This window comes from Drosophila albomicans, chromosome 2R (assembly GCF_009650485.2).
Source record: "Drosophila albomicans strain 15112-1751.03 chromosome 2R, ASM965048v2, whole genome shotgun sequence".
Classification (NCBI taxonomy): Eukaryota; Metazoa; Arthropoda; class Insecta; order Diptera; family Drosophilidae; genus Drosophila; species Drosophila albomicans.
The window spans coordinates 4,357,740-4,372,624 of record NC_047631.2 but is presented as its reverse complement, the minus strand read 5'-3'; the positions used below and the strand labels follow the sequence as shown (position 1 = coordinate 4,372,624).

At 39.4% G+C, this 14,885-nt stretch overlaps 1 protein-coding gene across 6 annotated transcripts in view; it reads left to right on the top strand.

Annotated features, from left to right (window-relative positions):
* Positions 1-14,885, top strand: part of LOC117573877 (maternal protein pumilio) — a 197,444-nt gene that overhangs the window by 152,001 nt on the left and 30,558 nt on the right. For 4 of the 6 annotated variants that reach the window (XM_052007918.1, XM_052007919.1, XM_034257357.2 and 1 more), the window contains one exon: positions 11,296-11,337. The exons of the other annotated variants lie outside the window; for them this stretch is intronic. In XM_052007918.1, the coding sequence (XP_051863878.1) occupies positions 11,296-11,337 (42 nt within the window). The remainder of the gene's footprint in view (positions 1-11,295; positions 11,338-14,885) is intronic. 6 annotated transcript variants of the gene reach the window in all.

The window sequence follows — 14,885 nt, the reverse complement described above, 5'->3', positions numbered from 1 at the left end:
GAAGGAAAGTGAATTGCAAAGGGCGTGTTTTTGTGGCCGTTTTGTTCTCGTTGTTGTTGTTGTTGTTGACTCTTACCCAACGGCAATTTTGTTCTCTGCGAATTTTCTTTTTCTCAATGTGTAAGCGTGGAAAAGTCCACCAACATTCATACACACACATATGTATGTATATAGTGTGTGTTTATATGTACTTATAGCTACTAACTTGTTGCAGTCTGGCTTGGCAACTATGTAAAGTACGCTTAGAACTTGCTCCCTTAGGCATGCAACATGCTACAGCTCTGCGTCCGCCTCCGCCTTTTACCATTTCAGCTCAGTCTCTCCGTCTGCTGCTTTCCCTTGAGTTGCTGCTTCTGTTCGTAAGCAGCTTTGAAAATTGTTTTTGATCGAAATTTAAACAAAAGCTGTGTCTCGTTCTTGCCAGCAACAACAACAAGAAGAACAACGGCTTTATAACGCGTGCCTAAACGCCTCTAAACATTGCCAGGAAAATGTAGTCGAACTTCCATGACAGCAAAACAATAAAAACAAGTAAGAAAGCTACAGTCGAGTGTGCTCGACTGTGAGATACCCGCTACCCATTTTGAATAAAAGCAATATATTTTGCGGTATTATTCTCAAAACATACCAATTATACTACAAAAATACTAAAAATATATTTTGGGGTATTATTATAAAAAATATACCAAATATACTAAAAATACTAAAAATATACCAAATGGTATATTTGGTATATCGATATAGTACCGCATTCAAAATATACCATAGGCGGCACAATATACCAGATTGTCGGCCAAAGCAAATTAGACCCCTAGTAAGTAGGCGTTTTGCCTATACAAAAGTATTTCTTTAATAACTTCAACAATTTTTATCTGATCGAAACCAAATTTTCAGGAATCATAACTACTATAGTAGTTATTATATATACCAAAATTCGCAATTCTAGCTTTACAATTACGCTTGTTATTCGATTTTTTTGATTTGCGGGGGCGGAAGTGGGCGTGGCAAAAATTTGAAACAAACTTGATCTGCGTGCAAACATAACAAATGCTGTCGAAAAAAAATTATAGCTCTATCTCTTATAGTCTCTGAGATCTAGGTGTTCATACGGACGGACGGACAGACGGACAGACACACAGACGGACAGACGGACATGGCTAGATCGTCTCGGCTGTTGACGCTGATCAAGAATATATATACTTTATATGGTCGGAGATGCCTCCTTCTACCTGTTACATACATTTCCTGCCGGCACAAAGTTATAATACCCTTCTACCCTATGGGTAGCGGGTATAAAAATTATGAGGGCATATGAAGTCATTCACAACAACTCCAACGACAATTTCAATACACTATTTCATACGTTAAATGTGGGAAATTAAACTTAATTAAATTTCCTGAATTCCTACATATATTTAATGTTGAACAATATCAAATTAGTTTCAAATTGAATTGAGTTAAAAGCCACTCAATAATCAGAAAATAGCTAATGAACCTTTGCGAGTTAAAGAGTATGCGAAAGTAGAAAAAAATCATTGCATATTTCGCCGCGCTTTGCGTTGGCTTCTGGTTATATGACAACGCACCTTTGCAAAGCTTTGTTGAGCCATAGGCGTGGGTGTGTGTGAGTGGGTACGTGTGTGTGTGTGTGAGAGTGGGATGTGCGTATGTAAAAGGCAGCAAACTTTTAGTCGAAGGCGCAATACAAGAAAAAGCAGCGACCCAGCAGGGAAACATGAAAGGGAAATTCCCTTTATTACACTTTGTTGTTCTTCTCGTTCTTGTTGAATGTTGTTGTTATTGTGTTGTGGAGGTGGATGTGGATGTTGATGGTGCTGCTGTCAAGCATCTGCTTCAAATGAAATTGTTTATCAAGTTAAAACTTTTTAAGAATTATGTAAAATATGTTTTGTGGGATTTGCTTTAGTCTTTTGTCTTGCAAAATCTTGAACATAAAAATTAATTTTCTGCCTGAGTTATTAAACATGTATTATATACAGTGGCGAGCAAAATTGAGTGCATGTTCAGAACTCAGACTTTCGTCACCCACAAAATCATAACCACACAAGATAATCCAAAATTTTTTTTTGTTTTATTTTGATTATTTAATTCTTAATAAATTTTAAGCAAAAACAATCATGAAAGAGATAAATTCGAGGAGATTTACAGTAAAAACGAAAAAAACCCGCATAAACTCAATTTTGCACGTTTCTAGAAGTTTTAATTATTAATATAATATTAATATTTTGTCCAAAGACCTTTATTTGTGATAACTTCCTGTACACGGTCAGGCATGCTCTCTACCAAATTTTCAATAATATCTTTGGGAATACGTCTCCATTCAGCTTCAACACGCTCCCAGAGGTTGCCCATATTTGATGGAGCTGCTTCGTATTGCCCGAGCCGTCTTTTCACGATTGACCAAAGATTTTCAATCGGATTGAGGTCGGGACTTTGTGCTGGCCATTCCATTAATTTAAAAGGTTGCTTTTCAATCCATCCCTTAACAATTTTGGCCGTGTGCTTCGGATCCCCATCTTGTTGAAAAACAATTTCCTTTTCGGGATAAGCACATTTCTCAATAAAATTGGGAAGATTGGTCTGTAAGACTTGTAGGTAGTCCTCCTTCCGCATAATACCTTCTATTAACTGTAGAGGGCCAACATGCCACCACGTGAAGCATCCCCAAACCATAATACTTCCACCACCATGTTTTACAGTTTGTTTTACATGGTGTCTTTGGATACGATCTCCGGGTCTACGCCAGCAATATTGCTTTCCGTCGGACTGAAAACGGTTAAATTTGGACTCGTCAGACCAGATAACACGTTTCCAATCATCCACAGTCCAATTTTTGTGTGCCCTTGCAAATTTCAATCGCGCTTTAACATTTTTAACGGATAATGCAGGTTTGTTTTTTTTCACACTTGCAATATACCCAATGTCTCGCAGCGCTCTTCTAGCTGTCCATTCGCTAACACTCTTGTTGATAGCCAAGGAAGCACCCTTTGGTGTTAGAAGCTTGTTCTTCCTCATTTCCGACATCATCAGTCGAGCATCTGACTCCTTCAATAATTTTTTGCGACCTGCGACTTGCGCTTTGGGAGTCACATTCCGCCTCTTTTGAACAGCGATTACCGCCGATTGGCTTATACCGAGCCTCTTCGAAATTACACGCGATGTACAACCATTCTCGGTCAGGCTAACTACATTATTTTCGATATCTTCAGATAATTTTCGCATTTTTATGCTAGCAAATTTTCAACAATTTATTTATAATTGCAAGCTAGTCTGAAGCACATTTAATCTGTGCTACGAACATCAAGAATAATAGAAAATCAAAAATAACGGTGAATCTTTCCGATTTGTGCTGATAAGAAGAGTAAGAAGCGAAAATAGGCGAAAAAGTGCCTACGTGCAAAATTGAGTTTATGCGGGTTTTTTTCGTTTTTACTGTAATTCTCCTCGAATTTATCTCTTTCATGATTGTTTTTGCTTAAAATTTATTAAGAATTAAATAATCAAAATAAAACAAAAAAATTTTTTGGATTATCTTGTGTGGTTATGATTTTGTGGGTGACGAAAGTCTGAGTTCTGAACATACACTCAATTTTGCTCGCCACTGTATGTAGCATGTCGCATTGCGCTGCTTGCCTCTGGTTTGTCAGTCTATAACTTCTGCCTTCCGTCTGACAATGCTGCAAGCCTAATCCCTAGCAACTGTCTGCCCTCCACCCTCCTTCCGCCTCTGCTGTTGGGTGTGTTGGCTGTGTGCAGTTTCAATAGCAAAATCTGAACTAGGATCACTCGGTTAGCTACCCAGTTGGCCAGAACTTCCGCTTCTCCCCACTCTGTCGGCAAAGCGCATTACACATTTGCAGAGTGCAACTCAACCGACCGCTAAACCGCTTAAAACTGAAAGCTCATCATTGGACTCGGGACTCGGGCTTGGGATTTGCTTTTTAGTGGCTGACAGCTTGAAAATGACCCCATCGGCAACCTGCACATTTACACATATTATCCTCATGATTAGCGCAGTGCAGTGAGAGCAACAGTGCACTATTTCGCTGTTGATTCCCATATGAGTTTTGACTCGAATAATAGTTACCGTATAAAAGTGTTTTAAATTTTTTAAATCCATCCTCTCTTTTCCATTTTGTTCTCATATCTTTTGGCAGTCGAACGCAATGCTTGACTTATTGTTCGATCTTTGAATACTTTTAGTGCCAAATGAACAGTTTTGGCCATTGAAATCAAATGAGTCATGAACAAAGTTCAGTCATGCGACTTAGTTTCGAATACCCTTTATCACTAACTGAAATAATACCATAGCATTGGCTTCTTTCTGCCTTGCGTAAAAGTCCTGCAATGTCTATTCATTGCTTTCAGTTCATAAGTAATTGACTGAACATGATTATATAGAAGCTTCTGTCTTCACAATGGGATTTCCATAGCTGCAGGGTACCGCAAAGTCGATGCATTTTAACTAAAAAATCATCGTTCTTTTTTTCGCTTTGCAATCTGAAACAATAAAACAAAATGGGACGTCGCCCACGCTGGCCTGCCGTCACATCCAGATGAAAGCGACCCTGACCAGGACTCGCAAAACGCAGCTTCTTTCTGGTCAACTGAGCAGCAAATCCTCCCAACATTCACTGAAGGTCATAATCATCATCATCATCTCATGCCTCTTCTCCGCCCCTTGCTCTCTCTCTATCGCTCCCACACTCTGTCTCCCTCTCTCAATTATCATCATTTGGTTGTGCATTCTCTGCAGTCGGTAGCCGGAAGTTGGCAGCCGTTCGCATTGTTTTTAGCCATTTCGTTTGGCGTCATTCCATTGTTGCTTCTGGTCAGCATTTCCCACTTGGCTCCATAGTGCCACCTCCCACCTATCAGCTACCCTATTGTGCACAGCAGAGTTCCCTCTCACTATTCCCCATCTCCTTCTATGATTGTTCACCCATTGAGTTGATGATTTCCGTATGCATAGCCCATTTTATGCACAACTTCCGGAAATTTCATTGCGGTTTTGCCAGCGGATGTTGAATTGTTGTTGCTGTTTGTAGAGTCTCTATTTCAGGACCCTTGCGACTTTGCTACTGCTTTCCCCTCTTCGCCTGAAAACGGTTTAAACAATTTCGAAAAATCAAGTTTTAAATGCTTATGCTTATGGAGAATAATTTTGGTTTCGTTTGAATTCGTTGAGCTTTTGTTTCTCTAAATACTTTTCCAAATAGCTTCTATAAATTCACACAGGAAAGGGGCAGAGAATAGCAGATAGTTAGAACTTAATAATGCGCCAAGAAACTATCAGTATTGAGCTCTGTCTCTCTATTTGTGTTCTTCTCCTTTCTCTGACTCTGAACAGAATACGTAGACTATTTAACCACATTTCCGTCGTGTTCATTCAGTATTTGGCTTGGCGTGTCCTGCAACTGACATTTATGTGTTTGGCTTTGTGTGTGTGTGTGTGTGTGAATGAGTGTGACCAACGCAGCCACACTCCTGCTGTATGAGAGTGAGCGTATGTGTGTGCACTTCCTTTCTCTGCTCTCTCACTATAAACATCCATCGCCTGCACGCATTTCAATTGCTTTGCGGTCGACTCGGTTTACACCAAATGTGCTTTTGTGGCTTTTGCTATAACTGCAAAGAGATAAACTGTTAACTAGGAGAATGAAGTGCTCCCCTGCTGATATCAGAATCTTAATTGAAAACAGGTCCAAAAGATGATGGTGATCATTGAAGACCAGGCTGAAAAGCGAGCATGAGAAGTATTTAATTTTAATGCTGATATCAATCTGAAGAGTCTTTTATAATTTATACAATTGTTTCAAGCGAACAAGAAAACTTTATATAGAATAGTTATTCAATAAACAAATAATCAATTTAAAGATATTTTCGGCGTTTTGCTCGTCTTGTCTCTTTGTTAAGTAGTTTCTTTTGTAATATTCAATACGTAACTCTGCATAATGTTTGCTTCGATCTAATCGCTGCTGCATCGTCTCTTTCTCTCTCTCTCTCTGAGCTTAAGCTTTTCCTTGCAAGACTTTCAATCTTTGACCATTTCTTATGCTCAGTCGTTGTCATTTCTTTTCTATTCTTTTGCCATGCTTTATTGTTGTTTCACCTTTTCTGTTTACTCCTTGTCATATGCTGTCCCTTTCTGACTCTCTCTCTCTCTCCCTCTCGCATTGGTCTCTCGAATTGTCCACTGAACAAAGAACTTGCCTTGTGAGGCAGCTCGGCAACATTTTGGTGTGCCATTGTTGTTATTGTTATTATTATCATCAAGTTGTCATGTTAAATGACATTTGCCATATTTCATTCATACAAGTTATGTGTGGATGTCTATGTATATGCAAGATTTATGTGTGCATAGAAAGCGACTAACGCAGTTTGCCCCATAAGAGAGCATAAAAAAGTGCTTCTATATATCCTGGCTGAATATCCTGTGCTTCCTTTTGACCGTTGAAAATGAGCCATGTGAACTGTTGCGGCTGCTCTGTTTGCTACCCAACAATGGCAATAGTCTTTCCTTCGCTCTCTCCATCTCAGTCTATGCCTATATTGCTTCTCTTTCTTAGCAAAACTATTGTTGTCGCCATTGTATGCTGCGTCTGGAGGAGTCGTGTTATTGTCTGTGTGTGTGCGCTCCATTTGTGGCATCTGTCAGCAACTGGCAACTGGCAACTGGATACCATGTTGAATTCTCTCATTTATTTATATTCATTTACATGGGGGTTTCATCATTTGTCTCTCCAGCTGCCTGATGTGTTCTGTGTCCCGGGTCGTTGTCTGCTTAAAAGTTTAATTGTCCTTCAGCTCAAAACATTCACATTATCTCTCTCGAGTGTTGTCTGCATCAGGTAGCCAAGTCTTAGACCCATTTTACTCTAAAATATCTATTCTTGTCTTATCACTCACTTTTTCTTTTGCTGTCACTGACAGTCCTACCATTAATATACTACGATATTCTGGGCCCCCCGCCATTACAGTTTGTCCCGAGCTTTTGTCAACCATGCGGAATGTTTTCTGCTATAGCAAGGCAATTATACATAAGTATTCATATGTAGAGTATGGCTTAAAGCTATGAATAAAAGCCACAGCATATATCTCTTAGCACACAGGCAATTAAACTATGCACATGCGGGACAGGGACGGGAACTCTCTTTTCATCTTCAATCTTCGCATTTCAATCAACTTTTCGCATATTACATTTTAAGCCGGATATTACAAAATGGCCGCTCGATTGATTGTGTGCCCAGTCAGACATAATTACAATTTCCCCGCACTCCGCCGCCGACCTCAGCTCGTTTTCGTTCAGTTCTTATGCTAAAAAATACATCAAAAGGCGCTTCAAGCATTTGCATACTTTTGGGAACAGCCACAAAATTAGTCTACAGTCATAGCCAGAAGTTGATGTGCGCATCACTTTTGAATGGCGGTTCAAGAAAAGTTTTTCCGAAAGAAATTGAAAAAATATGAAAAAAGCGAATTTAATGCAAGTTACAGACAACTTGAATACCGTTTATTATTTATTGAAAAGATATATTCAAATACATATTTTGAAAGATATCAAAGATCGTCTTTGACTGATTTTTAAGAGAACTAGATTATTTTGATATTTTGACTCAGCTGCCAAAGCAACCACACGTCACCGTTGCTGCCGCCGCCAAATGTGATTATCAAAAAGTTTTTACTATTTGCCAAGCGTAGTGGGGAGAGGGAAGGGATGGCGAAAAAGTAAAGAAAAAGCCGCTGGATAACAGCGAAACAAAAATTAAAATGGAAGCAGCAGCGGCTGCCTTGTGTCAGCCGCAGGCGTCGCCTCAACATCGCTTGGCGTTGGTGGCGTCAGTGTTCGTATTCGGCTTTTGCGGCTTGTTGCTTGCTGCTTGCTGCTGTTTGTCTGGCAGCAGCCGGGCTAAAAAGTAGAAAATTAAATTCGTTTCAACTGCAGACATTTCTCAGGTTTATGCTGTAAGGTTGGCGGCGGCAGCAGCAATAGCAACAGCAGAAGAAAAGCATACAACACACCAACAACAGAAAAAAAAAATGAGAAACGCCGGAAGCTGATTTTCCACTTGTCAAAATGGCTGCAATGCCGGCGACTGTTTGTCTTCCGCTCCTTTGGCTCGTCGCCATTTTGTTTCGTCTTGGAAACGTTTTCAAAAATAAAATAAGTACAACCCAAAAAGATTGTCAGGCCATTTATTACAGTTTAATGCCAATTTTGTGCTTATTAATCGCAAGGAAATGACTAGGACGTGACTGAGAAGAGAACTCTCGAAACAAAAAATATTGTGTATTTGCCTTTTATTTGATTCCATTTTATTGTCTCGCTTCAATGCGTCAAAATGTGACGCGATTACAATAAAAATGTTTGCATTTGTCATAAATAAACTCAACCTTAAGAATTTATTGGGTATTAATCTTAATTTGCCTCTCCTCTGAATATGATGAATATGATTACGATTGATATTTAGAAAATGTTGATAGGTTATTGAGAATCATAGCAATTGTAGAAAAGTTCTTTCTGCTGTAATTTTTCATAACTGAACGAAAATTAAATCAATGATGATGATTTTATAGAATTAATCAATGTTAAGTTTCATGCTTCAACAAATGGGAAACACTCTTTAAAAATGTATTTTATTCTGTGCATATCAAATATGATATATTATGTAATGCAATATTGTTAACAATAAAAAATACAATGCAAATGCAAATGAGTGAAACAAAATACAACAAATGAAATTGAAATGAATATTTTGTGCAATTTCTTTCTACTGCATTTTAAATATTCATGTTGCCCGTGACTTCATACATACACTCACATATGTATGTATGTTTGTATATATGTGTGCTATGGGCCTCAATTCTCTAGAGGAAGACATACACACACATATGCATAAAATGTGCTTGCTGTGTGCATATTTAAGAACCCATCTAAAACCGGGAGCAGTCATTCCAACTGCTGCGTGCCTGAAAAATCTTTACATTTTATTTCACATTTTTTGGGGAAAAATTCCACGAGTTCTCTGAGTCGTCGTTTTCAAGGCTCGTTGCGGCGGCTCTTTTACATATTACAGAGCTTGAGGCATGATTTTTAAATATTTTATAACAATTTGTGCGAAAAGTAAATAGCAATCCTCCCTCACTGTTCGTACCCCGACCACTTGAGTTTTGCTCCTTTTGCTCCCTTTGCTCTTGTGAACTGAAAAGCTATTAGCGTTGAATTGTGTGCTGATTGAAATTGAAAGGCAGCTGTTTGAACAGGTTGCCAAGCACCAAGCATCAAGCAGCAAACACCAAGCATGTTGGCCAAGTTAAATGATGTGTGCCAAAAACCCTTGAAACATTTATGAATACTTTCAGCTTAATAGCATACAAAATATTATGCATTAATGTGAAAATTGTGTGTGCGTTTCGCCATTGTGAAAATCAGTTTCTTTTTGATTTATGAAGCCTGACATTATGATCTATCGACAACTCCAATTACTTTCAGTGAGTGCTGTCCTCTTAATTTGCACAAAGGAAAAGAGTATTTAAAGTTAAGCGCCGCCGACGCACCCTTAAAACATGTTCGTGCTTTTAAAAAGCAAATTCACTAACCATTGGCAATTTGCGAGTGCGCCATGCAACGACACCTGCCCAAAACGACCGACGACCAACGACCCTTCTTTTTGCCATGGCCACAACATGGTTTAGTTGCCGGGGGATGCTTAGAAAATCGTGTTGGCTGTGGCAACCGCGTTGCGAACACACAACTCCAGGCAGGCAACATGGCATACAGAATCGTTGTTATCGCTTATGTTGTCTCTTACGGTCTGTTGCATTTTGTACACACAATTTTGCCCATCGATGCAATGCGATGCTTACGGAAAAATTTTGGAAAATGGCAGACGAGAGAATATCATAAAGATAAAGAGAGACAGAGAGAAGTAGCGAGTAAGGAAAGGATGAGGCGAAAAGAATGTGGTAGCATAAGAAATGTATTTCTAATTTTCTAGTTGCAATCACTTTCACTTAATGCCATCCCTTGATTTGGGTTCAAATTCAAACTAAATGTTTCGTAATTTGGGAAAACTTTGAGGGATAAGCCCAAAGCAGCCGTAACAACAACAGCTACAACAACAGCAAGAACACGAAAAAAGGGAATCAAACAAAGTCCTCAATAAAAATTACCAATATTTACTTTACAAAATGACAGTTCCACTTTCTGCTTACATCTATGTCTTTGGGGGCAAATCCCCTGTCAACTTTGCTACTTAATAAAATATGAGTGCCAAAGTGGAAGACTGAAGACAGCATAGGACAAACGACAGCATAGAACGACGACAAGGACAAGGACGTGCCACTAATGGCTGGCAAACTCAAGTGCCGCCGATTCGGCAGCCAAAGGGATAAAGAAATAAATAGAAAATGCAAATAGATGGCAAAACATTTGCAGGACCCACAAAATCCCTTACGAAAACTTTGTCCACGTCTTTACAGAGTGAAGTTAGCCGCCGCGGTCGCTTTTCAGCCTTCCTGTCTCCCTTCCATCGTGGCAATTGCCACTTGCTACTCAAGGACATGCGTTGCCCATAAACTGTTGATTTTTATGTAAGTTTGTGCCGCGACAGAAGCCGACAGGATCTCGCTCTGCTTCTCTACACTGTCCATGCTAAACTTCTCTCTTCGAAGCGTTTTCCAGGTGTGTGTCTGGCAAGCTAAGAGGTTTCTCTATACTTTGTATACCTTATCGTGGTCTACCCTGTGACATATGTCAAACTCTTGTCCCAACTGTAATTTCAGCCACCATAAACCCAAGGTCACTGTTGTCGCCACAAAACACGACAGCCAGCCACTTCTTCCCCCCAATCCATGACGATTTTTAGAGAGCTGCTTTTGTGGCTTGGTATTAGTCTCGAAATTATGGTCTTCAGTGCTGTTCTAGTGGCAGACACCCTCCTGGTTACAAAGCAATTTCAATAGTTTTTATGTGCTTTCCACATGTGTGGGTGCATTTTACGACTAAATATGTTACATACAAAAGCGCCTGCTGCTGTGCTACAACTTCTTATTGTCGTCCTGTATTGTGGAACATTTAATCGATGCAGCGCCTGCTGTTTGAGCTCTTAATGTGTAGTGTTCTATTATTTCCTTGGTAACTATTGAGTTCAGACTTCCTAAAACGATATGCAATTGATTGTTTCTATATCCAAAAATATCTTCTAATAATTGATACATTTAATTTAACTAATAGATTTGCTAATTAACATTTGTTTTTTCTTTTTCTTATAGGTAAGTGACGATGTGCTTTCGCTTGCTTTGAGTCAGAATCAAGTAAGACATTTTTTATTTACGTTTTATTGTTTTTTTTTTTTGATTTTAATGCATTTTTATTGCCTATGCCATATAAGTCTTAGTACACATTTTGTATTGTTATAGTCATATATCAATTCGAAACACCTTTTGGACCATCGGTCAAATCGTTGTCTGGCTTCATAAATCAATCAGCGTGCGGCCCGGGCTTATGTTCAGGGCAACTCTCTGATGGAGCCGAGTTGTGTTGTGTTGTGTTGTGTTGTGTCGAACGATGCAACAACATTTCCGGCGCAAAGCAGTTAATTTGTCAAATGTCTGCACTTTATCACCATATCGTCAGACTTGCCACCCAATCATGCCCATCGCCCCCTCGAAGCATTGCTTTATCCCATATTCTCGCTCCCCTAAGGGCTGCACATTGCCGGGGTAAACGCATTACGCACTCAGGCATTTTTGGGGCTCGTCTCTGTGAAATTTTGAAGCAATGCGCAATCAGAGCACTGATGCGATTCTCACAGGAACGACGACCAACAGACGAGCCTCATCTGCATTGTCAGCTCCTCCAGGGATAGAGAGGAAGACAGAGAGACACACAGAGAGAGAGAGAGAGAGACAGAGAGAGCGAGCGAGTAAGACGAAGACACAGAGAGTGAGCTGCTAGAAAAACTCACTGTGAAAGCAATTTAAAGTTGCATCCATAACAGAAGCAACAACAACAACAACAACAGCTTTTTATCCTGAGGGAAATCTGTCCAGGCTAATGTTTTGCAGTCCTGTTCTCCTGTCCTGTTCTGCTATTCTCCCCCTGTCAGAGTCAGCGACAGAGTCAAAAGAAGAGCTGCGGAAGGGGGAGTTGCAACCGAAATCGTAATTAGAAAAGTGCTTGCATGATAACTCACTTTTTCGGCACTGTGGAAACCGAACTCAACCATCCTTCAACAATCACGCTTTGGACATTTAATAGCTTTGAAAATCAGCTATTTGTGGGGAACATACATATGTACATACATATGTAGGCCTGGTCACTTTATCTCATCAAATTAGCCAATCTATTTACATAGCCATACTAATTGCCCGGATAATTGAGATGATCGTGCAAAAAAGGAGAAAGAGAAAATGCACGCCGCAAAATTGTATTGCGGAGCATACAGACAGTCTGTTGCAATGCATAAAGAAAATATTTACAAATTGGCAACAATTTTGCATGCAACTTTTTGGGGGCAGACAAGCAAAAAGTGTCATCAAAATTCCATTAGGGAAAGTGGGATAAGCGATGCATACTGGATAGAAGTTAGCCAAAACATAGAAAAGGATATTTAACCAAAAAGAACTCCCTTTAAAAATAGCGAAACACTCAGCGAAAGATACATTTATGAGGAGATACTAAAAATCCTAATCAAAATCCATTTTTTTTGTAATGAGAAACACAAACTCTGTGCAGTATCGGATCTATGCGATATGTAAATAATCGCAGGGTATTGCCACAATAGGCAACAGCCGGCCGGCGCATAATTTCAAAGTTGCAACCTTCAATTAAAGCCCTTTTGATGCAGACGCCTAATAAAAGGGCGGACACAGCTTGACCAGAGTTGCCACATCCCACGTTCTCTGTGCTGTTTTGTGCATTGTTCATGTTGTATGCATTTCGGTTGGTGTGCGGTCTCCATTTTGTCGAGCCACACAGCGCAGTGTCCGAGCAGTGATGATGATAATGATGATGATGATAATGATGATGATGGTGACGACGACGATTGCAACACCAATGCCAAAAGCAACAGCAACGGCGAAAACCCATGCAAAACAACAACAAAAATAGCGGCAATAAAGGGAGGACTAGGCCTGAGCTAGAGTTTGGGTTTAGCAGCTCGATGGTTTAGGGTTCTAAGGGCGCCGCCACAACAACGTCATCAACAGTCGCCAGCAGCTCTAATGACAACCACACGTCATCAGTGTTGTCGTCAATGTTACTGTTGTTGTTGTTGCAGCAGTAGCAGTTGCTGCTGTTGGTGCTGTCAACGCCCACTTGTGACACGCCCAGCCAGCCAGACGCATACATTATAAACATGCATATTCCTATTCCATAAAGCTGAGACCTCACTAGCACAGTGTGGCAAAAACATTCGAAAACTGGACTATTTTAACAGATTCAATACTCAAAAAATACTTGAACAAGTTTATTGTCAATTTCACAATGTTTCGCTTGTGGTATTTTGTCAGAGATAGGCGCTTCTCTTCAATAATACAAAATTCTCCAAATATTGCAAAATATTAAAATATAATAATAATCGATCAAATTTCACAACCGATTATAATTATCATATTAATTCATTACATGTTTGTTTTCTCGACAACTTGATTCATCCAACTAATATTTGTTGGTATTTGTTGTTCTACCAGATATTAGGAATTCTTTGAGTATATTATCCCACTGTGACATGGTGTCCGTTGCAAGAATACTTTGAAAAATATTTGTGCAGTCCGCTGGCTCTCCATGTTGTTGTGCTGCTAGAAGCTCATGTATCATTGGCATGCACATTTTTCTTCCTTAGTTTTTTGGTGGGCGGGAGTTGGCAAAGCACAATAACGGCAACACGTCTGGTTGAACTATTTGTGCAATCTCCTCTCTGTCTCTATTTCATTTGCTTCACAACTGTCCGCAAATTGTGTTTGTGTGTAAGTGTGAGTAGAGAAGTGAGAGAAGTAGGAGAATTTTCGAGCTGCGTTCATTTGCATTATCGCATCTAATGATTGTCATCATCAAACAATGTTGCTCGTTAGTTTTTCAACGCGCCGAGAATTTAACGCACTTTGCTGCCTTTTTTGAAAGGCAAACAATAGAGGTAAAATGGATGAGTGGAGAACGCAGTTCAGAAGAGAGAGAGGAAGAGAAAAAGAGAGAGAGGGAGAGAGCAATGTTGGATTTAAACATAAATCCGCCAGCAATTGTTAACCTATTGACGCTTTTGTTGGATCTCCATCCCTCTGCAGATATGTGTGTGTACAATAGATGTGCTTGTGCATGTGTTGCGTCATTAAATGCAATTTCATTTTTAGGTTAGACTATTTTAATTTGCTGGCAATTGGCATGCAAATGCAGCTGCAGCCAACAACAGCATCAAATCGGCCTTTGCTTTTTTCCCCAAAATCGTAATTAAAATGCATTTGGTAATTTGTTGCTGTCTCATGTGCTGCCACATTATGCGTATGTGCACATCACCCTGAGTGTGTTTGTGTGTGCATGTTTTTACGACTAATTTGCGCAATTTGTCAGTGCATTTTATATGCCAAACCAACATTGCGAGCTGTGTAGTTAAATAAATCAGCTAAAGTATACGATTTTGTATGCACAGCTGTTATTTATTAAACTGTAGCATACTTTTTGGGTTTCCGGTTAGCTGAACATATTGCTTTTATTATCAGAGTCTAATACCAAAAATACTTTAAAAAACATTGAGAGTTGTCTCTATAAATGTTATATAAATGTATTCCATTAATGATTATTTGAATAATTGCAATTGATTTCAAAATAAATATACTTTTTTTCGATATCTACAAGTCCTAAAAAT